This window comes from Thalassophryne amazonica, chromosome 3, assembly GCF_902500255.1.
Source record: "Thalassophryne amazonica chromosome 3, fThaAma1.1, whole genome shotgun sequence".
In the NCBI taxonomy this organism is placed as follows: Eukaryota; Metazoa; Chordata; class Actinopteri; order Batrachoidiformes; family Batrachoididae; genus Thalassophryne; species Thalassophryne amazonica.
In genome coordinates this window covers 56,518,729-56,535,653 of record NC_047105.1, presented here as the reverse complement: position 1 = coordinate 56,535,653, position 16,925 = coordinate 56,518,729, and the positions used below count along the sequence as shown (strand labels likewise).

At 40.9% G+C, this 16,925-nt stretch overlaps 1 protein-coding gene across 2 annotated transcripts in view; it reads right to left on the bottom strand.

The window, feature by feature from the left end:
- Positions 1–16,925, bottom strand: part of kcnb1 (potassium voltage-gated channel, Shab-related subfamily, member 1) — an 80,680-nt gene that overhangs the window by 46,350 nt on the left and 17,405 nt on the right. For both annotated transcript variants that reach the window (XM_034166376.1, XM_034166377.1), the window contains exon 2: positions 14,856–15,495. In XM_034166376.1, coding sequence (XP_034022267.1) covers positions 14,856–15,416 — 561 coding nt within the window. In that variant the 5' untranslated portion in view covers positions 15,417–15,495. The remainder of the gene's footprint in view (positions 1–14,855; positions 15,496–16,925) is intronic.

Sequence of the window (16,925 nt, the reverse complement as noted above, 5' to 3'; positions counted from 1 at the left end):
TCTGATCACGCTGCACAACCGCTGCACACAGACAACACCCTTAACATCGCAACATAAAACTATTTTTATATTGTGCCTAAAACTCTCATGAATATATTCTCTGGGTTTATAGATGTTGTTAGTTCTCCTTTGTCTACAGAGGATGGAGCGGTTTCTTCTTAAAGCAGCTCTTCTCTGTTCTGCAGAAGGTAGAACTACACATCAGCTACGAAACATTTAACAGGTAAGTGCTCAACTGATTTTAAGTTTTATAAATATTTGTAGCTGTTCAGCTTTATTTACCATGTTATCGGTCTAAAAATTATTGGACAAAAATTTATTGCAAGATAATTAGTCCGATAATGGTTTTTAAAGTTATCTAAAAAGATAATCCGATAATGAAAACATTATCTTCATTATCATAATTATCGGTTATCGGATTATCGGAACTGTGCCCATCACTGGTGAAATCACCTGGTGGAGTGACTGGTAGCAGAGAAAACCTGCATCCTCTCTGCCCTTTCTGGAATTGGGTTGAGACTTCTGCCCTAAACCCATCAAAGAAAAAACAAAAAACCCTTTCTGGAGCCCGCCCCTGGCATGCTACTTGGTAACCATTTGTTTTGTGTCTGTTTACACACGCATTTCCATGTCTGATCCTCGGCAGAAGGGTACAGCTGATGAGCGAGTGCACAGCGGGTATGTGGTCAAAGCCGGACCACTCAACAAGCCCACAGTGTGTTCCAGTCTATTAAAAAAACAATGACGCCAACGCATCAGCCCGTATCCATGCTTTTAGGATTTTGGTCTGTGGTTTCACGTTGGCCCTTTTAAGCTAATTAGGAATTGATAAACTCTGCACCCGGCAGTGTTGAGGTTACTGTATTTTTCTGGCGCAGGTTTTTCCTGCTGTAGGCCTTTAATGCCAGCAAGAAGAAGTTACAGTATCAGAAACACTTTCTAATGGGGGGCTCATAAATGTGCAGCTATTAAAAGCAATGGGTTTGTTGGAAAGCATATGAATAAGTAGAAATGCTGTGTCACTTTTGGGATGCATCAATTTGGAAGTTGTTTGAGATGCTGCAGACACCAGGGTGTGATAATGGCACAGAGCGATGCACGGTGAACTCTGAGTGGTCATCTCCTTTTTGTAGGCACTTTCTTAGCTCTAACGCGATAAACATTGATTTTACATCCCTTTGATTCTGATGAAGTAGACAGTTCTCTGACACACTGACAGTACTCATCTCATTCTCTTTGCGGGCAGAACTGACATTTCTCTCAAATCCTCACAGATGAGCATCAGCCAGCAGAAAGAAAATCTGCTAATCATTTCATTTCTATCTCCTAGACAATGACTGCTGCAAGTCAAATAAAGCCCCGAGTTTCTTTTAAAAACGATGGAGTAAGACACATTCCTCTTTGATTGCTGCGGCGGAGAAAGATTTGATCAAAGGCGGCTCATGTTTAACACAACTGAGCTTTCCCAGGTTCCACATGCAGGTGAGACTCTTTGGAAGTGCTGCTGGGGGGAAAATCTGTGTTGTGGAACAGATTAAAGGCTAAACACATCTGATAAAAGTCCGCATGGGTGATGCCCTCCGTGCTTTTGGTTTGGGGCGTATTGTGCAAAATCATTCTGAATTGACCTTATACAGATATAGATAGTTGAGATTTCATGTGGAACACCCCCCAAGTCCCACAATTCAGTGTGTATGTTTGCAGAAATTCTGCTGCTACAACAAATATTTAGGCTGAAAAAAGCAAATTTTCAAGTGCTGCAATCAGATCATCCAATGATTCCAAGATCACAGCATCACCTGCCAAGATCACAGCATTGTCTGCAAAGATCACAGCATTGTCCACAAAGATCACAGCATCACCTGCCAAGATCACAGCACTGTCTGCAAAGATCACAGCATTGTCCACAAAGATCACAGTACTGTCTGCAAATATCACTGCATGTTCCACAAAGATCATAGCGTCGTCTGCAAAGATCACAGTATCAGGGGCAAAGATCGTATCAAACTCCACAAAGGTCACAGCATCACGTGTGAAGATCACATCAAAGTCCGCAAAGATCACAGCATCACCCGCAAAGATCACAGCATCGTCTGCAAAGATCACATCATCAAGTTTATGTTGGGAAGGTGTCGTAGCACGGACCCACAACAGGGGGCGCAAATGAACGGACAATGAATAAGCCAAAAAGTAACAATTTAATGTTGTGATAATACACAACTAAATACACAGAAATTGTAAAGTCAATTGACACCAGGTGACGTGTGGGCAGGCTCGAAGATAGAAGACCCCCGACGAGAGAGAAGCCGCGTCCCACACGGCTTCCACCACCAACGGTCTGAAGAACACCGGAGCCGCCAAGTCCCGAGTCCCCAGGTGGCCTCTGTCTTCAGCTGTCAACCCTGGTACTGCTGGCAGAAAGCAGAGACAAGATGAATGAGTGTGAGTCCGCACACTCAGTAATCCACAGTCTGCACACAGTTAGGAGGGAGCACCTCCACCTCCAATCACACACTCGTGCAGCTCCTGGTTAACCACTTATCTGGTTTGGAGTGTGAGGCGAAGCCGTCGCTGTCACACCAAACGCCAATCCCACAGACAAGGAAAACCACCAGGAAAACGGCTGCAACAGAAGTTCAGATTATTATACAACGTATGTGTCAGCAGAGAAATTACCTCTTCAGTAGTCGATTTCTCGGCGAGGAGGTGGAGCTGCAGTCCGGCCTTTATGGTGATGATGATGATGATGAACGAGTGACAGCTGGTGCAGAGGATGAATGACAGCTGTCACTTCTTCTGGGTCTGGCGCCCTCTCGTGCTTGGAGCCCGCACTCCAAGCAGGGCGCCCTCTGGTGGTGGTGGGCCAGCAGTACCTCCTCTTCAGCAGCCCACATAACAGTTTAAAGATCACAGCATCGTCTGCAAAGATCACATCATCAAGTTTAAAGATCACATCAAAGTCTGCAAAGATCACAGTATCACGTGTGAAAATCACATCAAAGTCCGCAAAGATTGCAGCATCGCCCACAAAGATCACAGCATCGTCTGCAAAGATCAGATTACATTATCATCTGTAACGATCACAGTGTCATGTGTAAAGATCACACCAAAGTCCACAAAGTTCATTGCATCACATGTAAAGATCACATAAAAGTCCACAAAGATCACAGCATCACATGTGATGATGAGACTAAAGTTAATTATGGAGTTCCACAAGGTTCTGTGCTAGAACCAATTTTATTCACTTTATATATGCTTCCCTTAGGCAGTATTATTAGACGGTATTGCTTAAATTTTCATTGTTACGCAGATGATACCCAGCTTTATCTATCCATGAAGCCAGAGGGGACACACCAATTAGCTAAACTGCAGGATTGTCTTACAGACATAAAGACATGGATGACCTCTAATTTCCTGCTTTTAAACTCAGATAAAACTGAAGTTATTGTACTTGGCCCCACAAATCTTAGAAACATGGTGTCTAACCAGATCCTTACTCTGGATGGCATTACCCTGACCTCTAGTAATACTGTGAGAAATCTTGGAGTCATTTTTGATCAGGATATGTCCTTCAAAGCGCATATTAAACAAATATGTAGGACTGCTTTTTTGCATTTACGCAATATCTCTAAAATCAGAAAGGTCTTGTCTCAGAGTGATGCTGAAAAACTAATTCATGCATTTATTTCCTCTAGGCTGGACTATTGTAATTCATTATTATCAGGTTGTCCTAAAAGTTCCCTAAAAAGCCTTCAGTTAATTCATAATGCTGCAGCTAGAGTGCTGACGGGGACTAGAAGGAGAGAGCATATCTCACCCATATTGGCCTCTCTTCATTGGCTTCCTGTTAATTCTAGAATAGAATTTAAAATTCTTCTTCTTACTTATAAGGTTTTGAATAATCAGGTCCCATCTTATCTTAGGGACCTCGTAGTACCATATCACCCCAATAGAGCGCTTCGCTCTCAGACTGCAGGCTTACTTGTAGTTCCTAGGGTTTGTAAGAGTAGAATGGGAGGCAGAGCCTTCAGCTTTCAGGCTCCTCTCCTGTGGAACCAGCTCCCAATTCAGATCAGGGAGACAGACACCCTCTCTACTTTTAAGATTAGGCTTAAAACTTTCCTTTTTGCTAAAGCTTATAGTTAGGGCTGGATCAGGTGACCCTGAACCATCCCTTAGTTATGCTGCTATAGACGTAGACTGCTGGGGGGTTCCCATGATGCACTGTTTCTTTCTCTTTTTGCTCTGTATGCACCACTCTGCATTTAATCATTAGTGATCGATCTCTGCTCCCCTCCACAGCATGTCCTTTTCCTGGTTCTCTCCCTCAGCCCCAACCAGTCCCAGCAGAAGACTGCCCCTCCCTGAGCCTGGTTCTGCTGGAGGTTTCTTCCTGTTAAAAGGGAGTTTTTCCTTCCCACTGTAGCCAAGTGCTTGCTCACAGGGGGTCGTTTTGACCGTTGGGGTTTTACATCATTATTGTATGGCCTTGCCTTACAATATAAAGCGCCTTGGGGCAACTGTTTGTTGTGATTTGGAGCTATATAAAAAAAAAAATTGATTGATTGATTGATGTGAAGATCACATCAAAGTCTGCAAAGATCACAGCATCACCCGCAAAGATCACAGCATCATCTGCAAAGATCAGATTACATTATCATCTGTAACGATCACAGTATCATGTGTAAAGATCACATCAAAGTCCACAAAGTTCACTGCATCACATGTAAAGATCACATCAAAGTCCACAAAGATCACAGCATCATGTGTGAAGATCACATCAAAGTCTGCAAAGATCACAGCATCACCTGCAAAGATCACAGCATCGTCTGCAAAGATCACAGCATCAAGTGTAAAGATCACATCAAAGTCCGCAAAGCTCACAGCATTGTCTGAAAAGATCAGATTACATTATCATCTGTAACGATCACAATATCATGTGTAAAGATCACATCAAAGTCCGCAAAGATCACAGCATTGTCTGCAAAGATCAGATTACATTATCATCTGTAATGATCACAGTATCATGTGTAAAGATCACATCAAAGTCCACAAAGTTCATTGCATCACATGTAAAGATCACATCAAAGTCCACAAAGATCACACCATCATGTGTGAAGATCACATCAAAGTCTGCAAAGATCACAGCATCACCTGCAAAGATCACAGCATCGTCTGCAAAGATCACAGCATCAAGTGTAAAGATCACATCAAAGTCCGCAAAGATCACAGCACTGTCTGCAAATATCAGATTACATTATCATCTGTAATGGACACAGTATCATGTGTAAAGATCACATCAAAGTCCACAAAGATCATTGCATCACATGTAAAGATCACATCAAAGTCCACAAAGATCACAGCATCTCATGTAAAAATCACATCAAAGTCTGCAGTGCTCATAGAGATCACTGCATCGTCCACAAAGATCACAGCATCACCTGCAAAGATCATAGCATCATCTGCAAAGATCACAGCATCACATGTAAAGATCACATCAAAGTCCACAAAGATCACAGCATCTCATGTGAAGATCACATTAAAGTCCTCAAAGATCACAGCATTGCCCACAAACATCACAGCATCATCTGCAAATATTACAGTATCATGCTTAAAGATCACATCAAAGTTCACAAAGATCATAGTATCATGTGTAAAGATTACATCAGTCTGCAAAGATTACAGCATCGCCTTTCCTCACTGACAGAGGCATCTAAACCTTTAACAACAGAACTGCCCAAATCTATTCCCGGAGGGCACTTGCCCTGCATGTTTTTATGACAACCTGCTCACTACCTCACATCTAATTGTGGTGTTTCCTGGCTCTTCATTGGCCCGTCAGAGTTAATAAGCTTCAGGTAGAGCAGGGAAAGTGAAAAAATGGTATATTGGTTAGCATTGGGCTTGAGACCAGAGGATTCCTGGTTCAAATCCCAGCCTGACTAGAGAATCACTAAGGGCACTTGGGCAAGGTCCTTAATCCCCGAGTTGCTCCCAGTGTGTATGTACCTTGTATGGCAGCACCCTCACATCTGGGTGAATGTGAGGCATTATTGTAAAGTGCTTTGAGCATCTGATGCAGATGGGAAAGCGCTATATAAATGCAGTCCATTTACGTACATGCAGGGCAGGTGCCCTCCAGGAGTAGATTTGGCCCACCCTGCTTTACAATATAACAAAGAAATGAAACGATCATTACTATCGTGAAATACATTTTTAGTGCTAAATGAGAGTCGTCCATTATGAGGACTGACACACACACACTCACACACACACACACAGGGGTGGGGGCGGGGCACTTTCATGATTGCCAAACTTGATTAACTGTCATGATTGTTACAACTTCTTTTCCCTCTCATTGTTCACCAACAATAACAGAAGATAAGAGGATACAACACAGTTTCATAAACTGCACTCACTTCCTTTTCTTTAATCTTCATACGTACTTCACACTCTCTTTGTGTTCTGACCTTGGAAGAGTCAAAAAGTTAACAATAAAAACTCAAATCCAGTTTGTCCTATTTTACATAATCCCAGTGTTTCTCACAAATGAAAAATATGTAAAAAAAAAAAAATAAAAAAAAAGCAAAACAAAACCCTCCAACAATCATACTCGTTACTATATAATTTTTATTCCTGTACTGAATTCACGAAGTGAAATTTTAATGACACAGTAGAGATGCAAAAATCACTGTCCACATTTTTCATGTGTCTTTTCTTACCGTTATATCAGCCACAGTTGCACAGATATATTTGATTTAAAAAAAAAAGTTTCTGTTGCAGTGAAAATTTTAAGTACTTTCAGTGAACACAACAAATAACACAATAAAATTTGGGAACAAAGTTTTCTCGGAGTCTATGATTAAATGTATTTAAATGTTCCCTTATGCTACAATGTCACTTGAACTAAGCCCACTGCTGTATTACTTGCACAAAAACAGATGTTTAATGTTACATTCATTTTATCGATTACTGATTTTGAGAGTCTGAATCAACAAAGATGTGATTCTGTGCTCACAAGACAAACTGATGTTCAGGAAAAGTGTATTTTTGCTTATAGGAGAATTAGCGTGTTGCCCGTGGGGATCCACGGGCTCTAGATTGGGTAGTGTTTTAAAATAGAGGTAGACGGCATTTTCCAAGGGTGGTAATAAATTATGCAAGCTTTTATAATGATTTTAACTGAAAGAGCAGGAAATTAAAATGAGAAGGTTTTGTGAATAATTGTATTTATTATTTAGCACATTTAGTTGATGTCACGTTTTACAACTGACAAGGTTGAGATATTTCCTTTGTTCAGAGCTTGTCTGGTTACCAGGAACTGATTAATGGTGATATCAACGTCCATTTTTCACTGTTGTTAGCTAATATCCGTAGTTTCTCCAAACATATTAGTCCTATCAACTTCTTGTTTTCTCTGCGTTCATCCTTGATGTAAAATACATTTACCAAACAGCAAATGTCAGCTCTCCCCAGTTTCTCCTTGACTGAAGTTACACACATGGACACACGTACACAGAGGCCACTTGGCTTTTAATATATAGATTATTTATCACCCCCTGCTGGGATGGCATGAGAGTCCAAAATTGTTCACTGTTGTTGCCTATTGAACAGTATGTCTCATGACCCTGTTCTCTGTCTATAACTTCATATCTCCTCTGGAACGACGGCCGTCATGATGCATACTGTCCTTTGCTGATCACGCCACACAGACAGAACATTGCTTTGCTTTTACACATACCATTTCAGATAAACACAAGCAGGTCTCATTGTCAAATACAACACTTTTCAACCAATCACACAGCTCTACTGAACCACGTGCAGGGCAACGGCCTGCCCATCTGGGTGCGGGTCGAGAGCAGGCGGAAGATGTACGCTGTGTGTGTGGGGGGCAGTGGCAGCGCCAGGAAATTTTTGTTGGGGGGCTGAGGGGGAGCTGGGGTAAAGGTTGGAGGGGCTGCACAAAATGTCGTCTAAATGAACAATATATAGTTGGCCGAACAACGATATACAGCTTCTGTATATTCTGTGTTAGTGCGCGGCTGCGGCCGACATGCTTGATGAATTCCTGCGCAAAAATTAGTTCCCAGATAATTGTGATATATTCCTGTGAGATAATAAGTATATCTCATCTAAATCAATTCTAAAATTTACCAGTAATAAAATTATAAAGATAAGTGAAGTTTTAAGAGTGGCCGTAATAAATATTTAAGAAACCTACATTTTTGGAGTATGGAGGTAAATTTGTCTCATTAATACTTGCAAATGCTTTCAGGCTCCTCTCCTGTGGAACCAGCTCCCAATTCAGATCAGGGAGACAGACACCCTCTCTACTTTTAAGATTAGGCTTAAAACTTTCCTTTTTGCTAAAGCTTATAGTTAGGGCTGGATCAGGTGACCCTGAACCATCCCTTAGTTATGCTGCTATAGACGTAGACTGCTGGGGGGTTCCCATGATGCACTGTTTCTTTCTCTTTTTGCTCTGTATGCACCACTCTGCATTTAATCATTAGTGATCGATCTCTGCTCCCCTCCACAGCATGTCTTTTTCCTGGTTCTCTCCCTCAGCCCCAACCAGTCCCAGCAGAAGACTGCCCCTCCCAGAGCCTGGTTCTGCTGGAGGTTTCTTCCTGTTAAAAGGGAGTTTTTCCTTCCCACTGTAGCCAAGTGCTTGCTCACAGGGGGTCGTTTTGACCGTTGGGGTTTTACATAATTATTGTATGGCCTTGCCTTACAATATAAAGCGCCTTGGGGCAACTGTTTGTTGTGATTTGGCGCTATATAAAAAAATTGATTGAATTGAATTGAATGCACAGAGGGTGATTTACAAATATCCTTTGATTTGTACATGTGCTTTGTGATCCACAAACACAAATTTCTGATTTGTAACGTGTGTGGGTTTTTACAAATAAATGTTTATTTGCAAACCTGAAAATTCTGTTTGTGAAGGGTGATTCAGCATTGGTGGATCACCGAACACACACATTCATCACTTTGCTCAGTTACGCAATATTGAGACATTCTCAGCGCAAAACTGCAGTTGAGATCCACAAATATGTCAGTCAATATTCATATTATTGGCAGAATTATTGGGGGGCTGAGGGGAGCTTGGCTCATTATTGGGGTTGCTTAAGCCCCCCCTTGGCGCTGCCACTGGAGAGGGGTTTGCAAGCTGTCGTAGCAACTCTCTGTTCAGTGAGGGCATCATCTTTAGTACGACATCTGAATTTGAAGTCAGTTTCCTGTCAGTCTTTGGCTCTTCTGAATTCGCTCCCCACTTTAAACTACTGGGAGTGGATCAACCAACATAATATAATCCCCAACATACCTAATATCCCTAATTTTTCCAAAAAACATTAGTCCTGTTAACTTCCTGTTTTCACAGCGTTCATCCTTGATGCAAAATACGAGGTCTGTCCGTAAAGTAACGGTCCTTTTTATTTTTTTCAAAAACTATATGGATTTCATTCATATGTTTTTACGTCAGATATGCTTGAACCCTCGTGCGCATGCGTGAGTTTTTCCATGCTGTCGGTGACGTCATTCGCCTGTGAGCACTCCTTGTGGGAGGAGTCGTCCAGCCCCTCGTCGGAATTCCTTTGTCTGAGAAGTTGCTGAGAGACGAGGGTTCAAGCATGTCTGACGTAAAAACATATGAATGAAATCCATATAGTTTTTGAAAAAAATAAAAAGGACCTATACTTTACGGACAGACCTCGTACATTTACCAAATGGCAAATGTCAGCTCTCCCCAGTTTCTCCGTGACTGAAGTTACACACATGCACATGTACACAGAGGCCACTTGGCTTTTAATATATAGATGATTTACCACCCCCTGCTGGAATGGCATGAGTCCAGAATTTAATTATCAACATCCACTGATCACTGTTGTTACCTAATATCCCTAATTTCTCCAAAGATATTAGTCCCATCAACTTTCCGTTTTCACAGCGTTCATCATTGACAAAAATACATAAGCATACTAAACGGTAAATGTCAGCTCTCCCCAGTTTCTTTGTGATCGATGTTGAACACATGTACACAGAGGCCACTTGGCTTTTAATATACAGAAACTGCACTCATGTCAAAGGTAAGTGAATGGGCGAAGTTATCATTATTCATTCATTTGTTTTGGTTTTTTTTGTGAGTGTTTGGGGGATTCAATCTGCAACCCTCTGGCTCCACCAAATCATCCCTTGATGATGTGTTTTGTGCTTAATTAACAAAGATGAAACACTTGGAACTTACAGCAAACAGCTTAAAGGATTATGACTTCAAACTTTTAAAACAGACCTCTAGACCAAAGTGAATTTGATTTGTATTACTGGGAGAGCATCTTTGGAGCAATGTGTTCCACACAGCAGTTTTGTGGTTTACAAACCTGAGCAAAGTCACACTGTTTAGGTTTTTTTAACACCCAAATCTAACCATCATATCTGGAAAGGCGCTGAGTGCTTCCACTGTCAGTTAAGGCTGGAAACCTGCTTCAGCTGTGAAGCAGCCTTATGAATGATTTTATCTGAAATGGTTTAGGGTTAGGATAAGAATAAGGGATGGAGTTCAGGTTAAATTTTTGTGAAACATATAAAAACTCTGGAAATTTGAACATCATTCTGCTGCTGTGCAATACTTCCAGATGTACACAAATCATTGCCCCGGAAGCAGAAGCACTGATCAAATTTCCAAACTTTTTATGAATTTCAGCTAAATTTGACCTTAAGATTAATCCTAATATGAGCGAAGCTTCCCGCAGCTTCGCACAGCGGCGCGCAGCTCACGCATGATACAGGACATCCTAAACAGGAAGTGTCAATTTTCAAATCCACAGTAAAACAGGAAATGTTCAAATGTCAAACACTTCCTGGATTGACAGACGAGATCCCATGGAATCTTGTGGGAACTCAATGGCAAGTTCACACTCAAACAGGAAGTGCCAACTTTTCTGTCACAGTGAAACAGGAAATGTTGAACACTTCCTGGCATGGGTGGAGCTAAAGTGAAGGCTGGGGTTTCGCTGGACTCCCCTGAAATCTGATTGGACACAGATGATTGACATGTCACAGCACCACACGTCTGGTTGAAAGAGCTGCATTTTGAGATCAGTGAGCCACATTGACTGCTAGATTCCTCCTGTCCAGTAGTTGGTGCTGTGTACCACAAAAAGTTCTAATCCACCTTAGTAGAAGAAGAAAAATGTTTGCTTCAGATTTGAACTGAGCACGTTGTTCGAACTATGGACTTCTAATCACACCAAACTTATATTGGTGAGTAAACGACTGTATTTTATGCCAGAAATGTGGTCCAGGTTGTTAAAAGCAGCATTTCTCCTTTAATTCGGGTTGCCTTATATACACATGTTTAAGCTAACAGACAGCAGCTGGTTCATGCTGTGTTGGCTTATTAGTGCAGCAGATAACTGAAACAATCCTTCAAATGGTGATACAAACATCAAATTCAGCACAAATACAGCTGGAGCAAAATTAATGGAGCAACTTTAACTTTTGACCCCTGTACAAACTGAAACTGACCTTTGTCACCATTCTTGCTGCTTTTACCTCATAACTCCATAACATTCAGTCACAGATTGTCCAAATTGTACCTTTTTGGAATCTTTATGATCAAGCAAATAATGTGGTGTAGTTTTCTATATGATTGGAGCATCTTTTAATTTTGAACCCTGTGTAATTCTTCAATTGACCCCTACTTGGCTGCCTATTGAAAATTCAAGTGGCCAATCAGTTTTTTTTTTTCAAAAGAGTTCATATCTATGGATTATTTGTGCCGAATTTGATGCTTGTATCACCATTTGCAGCATTCCACTCTAAATATTCTCTTATCTGCTGCACTATACGAGGGCTGTCAATAAAGCAACGGTCCTTTTTATTTTTTTCAAAAACTATATGGATTTCATTCATATGTTTTTACGTCAGACATGCTTGAACCCTCGTGCGCATGCGTGAGTTTTTCCACGCCTGTCGGTGACGTCATTCGCCTGTGAGCACTCCTTGTGGGAGGAGTCATCCAGCCCCTCGTCGGAATTCCTTTGTCTGAGAAGTTGCTGAGAGACTGGCGCTTTGTTAGATCAAAATTTTTTCTAAACCTGTGAGACACATCGAAGTGGACACGGTTCGAAAAATTAAGCTGGTTTTCAGTGAAAATTTTAACGGCTGATGAGAGATTTTGAGGTGATTCTGTCGCTTTAAGGACTTCCCACGGTGTGAGACGTCGCTCAGCGCTCTCAGCCGCCGTCGTCAGCCTGTTCAAGCTGAAAACCTCCACATTTCAGGTTCTATTGATCCAGGACGTCGTGAGAGAACAGAGAAGTTTCAGAAGAAGTCGGTTTCAGCATTTTATCCGGATATTCCACTGTTAAAGGAGATTTTTTTAATGAAAGACGTGCGGACGGGTCCGCGCGTCGGGACACAGCCGCCGCGACGCTCCACCATAGGAAAAACACCTCTGTTGAAAGCCTTAAGGACAAGTTGGAACATGTCCTGCCTGTTAAACAATTTCTCATATACTCACTCCACTGAAAGCCATCAAAAGCCGCCTGGATTTTACAAATGGTTATCAACACGCGCGGATCCGTCCGCATGTCTTTCATTAAAAAAATCTCCTTTAACAGTGGAATATCCGGATAAAATGCTGAAACCGACTTCTTCTGAAACTTCTCTGTTCTCTCACGACGTCCTGGATCAATAGAGCCTGAAATGTGGAGGTTTTCAGCTTGAACAGGCTGACGACGGCGGCTGAGAGCGCTGAGCGACGTCTCGCACCGTGGGAAGTCCTTAAAGCGACAGTATCACCTCAAAATCTCTCATCAGCCGTTAAAATTTTCACTGAAAACCAGCTTAATTTTTCGAACCGTGTCCACTTCGATGTGTCTCACAGGTTTAGAAAAAATTTTGATCAAACAATGCGCCAGTCTCTCAGCAACTTCTCAGACAAAGGAATTCCGACGAGGGGCTGGACGACTCCTCCCACAAGGAGTGCTCACAGGCGAATGACGTCACCGACAGGCGTGGAAAAACTCACGCATGCGCACGAGGGTTCAAGCATGTCTGACGTAAAAACATATGAATGAAATCCATATAGTTTTGAAAAAAATAAAAAGGACCGTTACTTTATTGACAGCCCTCGTATATGAGATGTAAGATGCTGCTCCTCAGTGTTTCTCAGTTGCCCTCAAAAGTATTGGAACTTGGAATTTGTTTATTGCATTTCAAGTATTTCAGTATTGGAACACTTGGTATTTCACACATTTTAATTTGTTTATTTCATTTCAGATACATTTTTTCTAACATTATCTTCCTTAACTCAAACTGAAAGCAAATCTCTACAACTTGATGTAAATTAATTAAAAATATAAAATCCAGCTTCCTGATGAAGTGGTGTAGAGGAGGATTTTCTTAAAAAGAAGACCTGAAAGTTCAGCTACAATTTGACAGAAAGTACATTTGAGATGAAAGCCTAGATTTGATGTTTTGGTGAAAGAAACTTTTGTATTTCTTCATAATTGATGTAAATAAAGTCCAACACATATTCAGTGACTTGGAAATGTTCATGTTTCCACCCCCTGACTTGTCTAAAGAAAACTGGCAATAAAACTGATTATTATTTACAGGTTTTATCACGTTTTAGAGATTTGCTTTCAGTTTGAGTTTGAGGAAGATCATTTTAGAAATTTTTATTCTTTATTTATTTATTTATTGTATTTCTTGTATTTAAAATGGCATAAACAAATTTAAATGTGTGAAATTCCAAGTGTTCCAATATGTTTGGAGGGCACAGTATCCTAACCTTATGATGAGTGCAAAATGAGTGTGGTATTATTACTGTTTTGTTTAAGAATGTTTAATTTTCACTGTTGCTGCACTTTGTGTCAAATCATAGTCATATTGTTTATCACATTGATATGAAAATTCAGTAAGTTATATCTTCTATTATACATTCCAAATCTAAGGTGGAACTCTACTAGTGTTTACTAAGCTACACCTAAATATCTTTAAGAAAAAAGAGAGAGAGAGAGTAGAGCCACTTAGGAGCCTGGTCCTGAGAACCAGGGATGGTAGGTTGAAAAGCTTTTTTATCCCATGGGAACTCTCCCTATCCACCTAAGCAGCTCAAGAATATGGACAGCATGTATAAAAGTGACATTTACATGAAATTTATATGACAATATTGAGATACGATAATTTGGCCATATTGTACAGCCCTACTGTCAACTCGCTGAAAACTTTGAATATTAATTTACATCTACATTAAAAACAAATGTTTAAAGTGACAGAGAGTTAAGAGGGCTGTAATGATGTTTTAGTCATGCTCCCAAGAACCATTTTACTGAAAAAAAAGTCTGAAGGACCAAAAGGACATGGTTAGATGGCAAGGAGCTTTTCCAGGCATGTGAGAGGCAAATAAAGAAAGATGCTTAAAAAGGATATGGGAGGGCGGAGCTCCCCCAGAAGCTGAAAGGTTTTTGCCATGCTAATGCTCCCCTGAAGCATTTACTCAAAATAAAGTCTGAAGAACCTAAATGATATAGTGAGATGCTGACGAGCTTCGCTCGTTCATGTCTGCGACATATGCATATTAATAATCGTAACCTTAAAGCATGTAAAATTAAGTAATTTGCATGGTTGCTTAGCAGCTGAGTCATCAGGTTTTGATTGTTGGTCCAACACTGGAAGTGTGCAGCACCCTTCCAGAAATAGTGTTCATAACTGGGAATGCAAAAAAAAAGAAAAAAAAAAGCTTACCTTACACCAGCACAACAAAGCACAAAATAAAATCTGAAATTGTGATGTTGGCATGTTTGTATCTGTGTGGAGGCTTTTGTTGGTTTGTTTGTTTTTACCTTTGCTGCAACAGATGAGCTGGGCTTTTCAAGGAGGTCCCAAAGTTTCTTGCATTTTTCTGCACAGCAGGTGTTGTCAAACTCTTCTCCCTCTCTGTCTTTTAAATTGTCTGCCTCTCTTTTGAGCTCCTCATTCATCTGCTCCTTTTTCTGGTGGTATCTCGCCTGGCAACATGATTCCAGGTAGATCTCATCGACGCCCCAGTAGTCCAGTTCTTGGCTGAATGACAGGGCGCACATTTCCTCCATCATGTGCAGCTTACCTGTGCGGTAAAAGTTCAGAATTGACGTGAACGCTCCCGGATGTCTGTCAAAAAAGTACTCATTTTCATCCAGGTTGTAGTCATCGCACACCTCCATCAGAGACTCGTGACTGTTGCAATCTCTTAATTTTCCCAAACGGGTTCGTGGTAGTCTGTCTAAAGTTCGCCACAAGACTTCATGAGGGAGACCCCCAACATTGAGCCTGACTCTGCGGAAACACCCCTTACTACGAATAATATCCGCCGGCTCAGGTGGAAGCGATGATGTTGACCGGGAACCAGCTTTGTGTAACTCCATGATGTGATTAAGGTAATGAAACTGGCAAACATCCACAGCTACGGACACCAGGAGGTCCTGTCTTCTTTCATTACTGTATCTAGAAGAATGAAAAACAAAGACAAATCATTCACTATCTGGGGTTGCAGATGCATTTCTCACACATCATCAGAATCTTAATGGATCAGAATCTGGATGGATCAGATAAGAGCTTGTTCTGTCTTTGTGTGCAGCGGTGTTCAGTCCCATTCTAGTCGCTGGTTGGATACCCAGCAACAATCACAATCTTAAACTCTCACTCTCACGTTTAAGAATTGGTTTAAACTCTTAAATGGTTATTTTAATACTCTGTGGTTAAACCTTGCACAATGCTGGAGTTGTTTCTCAGAGTTCATTTCAATCTGATTTAGTTGCACAACACCAAATCATGATGTAAGTCACCTCAAGATGCTATATATATATATATATATATAGATATATATATATATTCCTTTTTATAGGAATAAACCTCAAGCAGATCAGATACAGTGGGGTGACCATCTGCCAGAGTTAGAATACTCAAATCCGATCTTGGTCTTGACATCACCTATTCACTTTTTTGATCTTGTCTCAGAATTGAAAGCAGTTCTGCTCAATCTTGACTCAGTCGCCAATGAGAATAAGTATACACATTATTAAAAATTATGATAACAAAATTAATAACTTAATTCACATTGTGTTGAATGGAAATACATTTGAAAGGAGATCCCACAGTGCAGTGCTCTCTTGAATCCAGTGGTCTCACTGAATGACTGAACAATCTGCTGTTGTTAAATTTGTTTTCCTCAATCACAGAAAGAAAAAAAATAATAATTTGGTGTACAAAGTTCAAAAGGAAGCATATTGTAGAACATAAATTCTGTAAGTTCAGACTTGAGTTTTTAGGTCTCAATTCAGTTTCGCCTCCTCCAAAGACCTTCACTTGGTCTTGACCACTCTAAAATCCCAAAGTCTTGGTCTTGACTCATGTTTGACCTTTTAAGATCTTGGTCTTGACTGGGACTTGATACAGGTGGTCTTGCCTCCATCATTTTTCATAATGGTCCCGTGACCCTTAATTGTAGTAATTAGGTATAGAAAATGAATGAATTTTCATAATGGTGGGATAATTAAAGAGTGAAATAGGATAGTAGAGAAGCTTGAATCTTCGACTGGACTGGGTTGCTTGACGTGAGGACGTTTCGCTTCAAATCGCAGAAGCTTCCTCAGCTAAAATTCTTGCTCTGGTAGTCTGACTTCTGTCTTGACTCTTGTAGAGAAGAATAAAACAGAAGCCAACAAAAGCTGGAGTTTTTAACCTAACCAGACCCCTCCTACCGAGAGGCCGACTGCTACAGGCTAGTGACTAAACAATAGCTCTAATTAGCACCTATTGTGCTGTAGTTAGCACCCTCCTAATGACAGGTCAGCTGTCCCTCCTAATGATGGGATGGAAGCCTCTCCTGATGGCTCCCTTGACGACTCTCCTGATGACGTGAATGACTCATTACC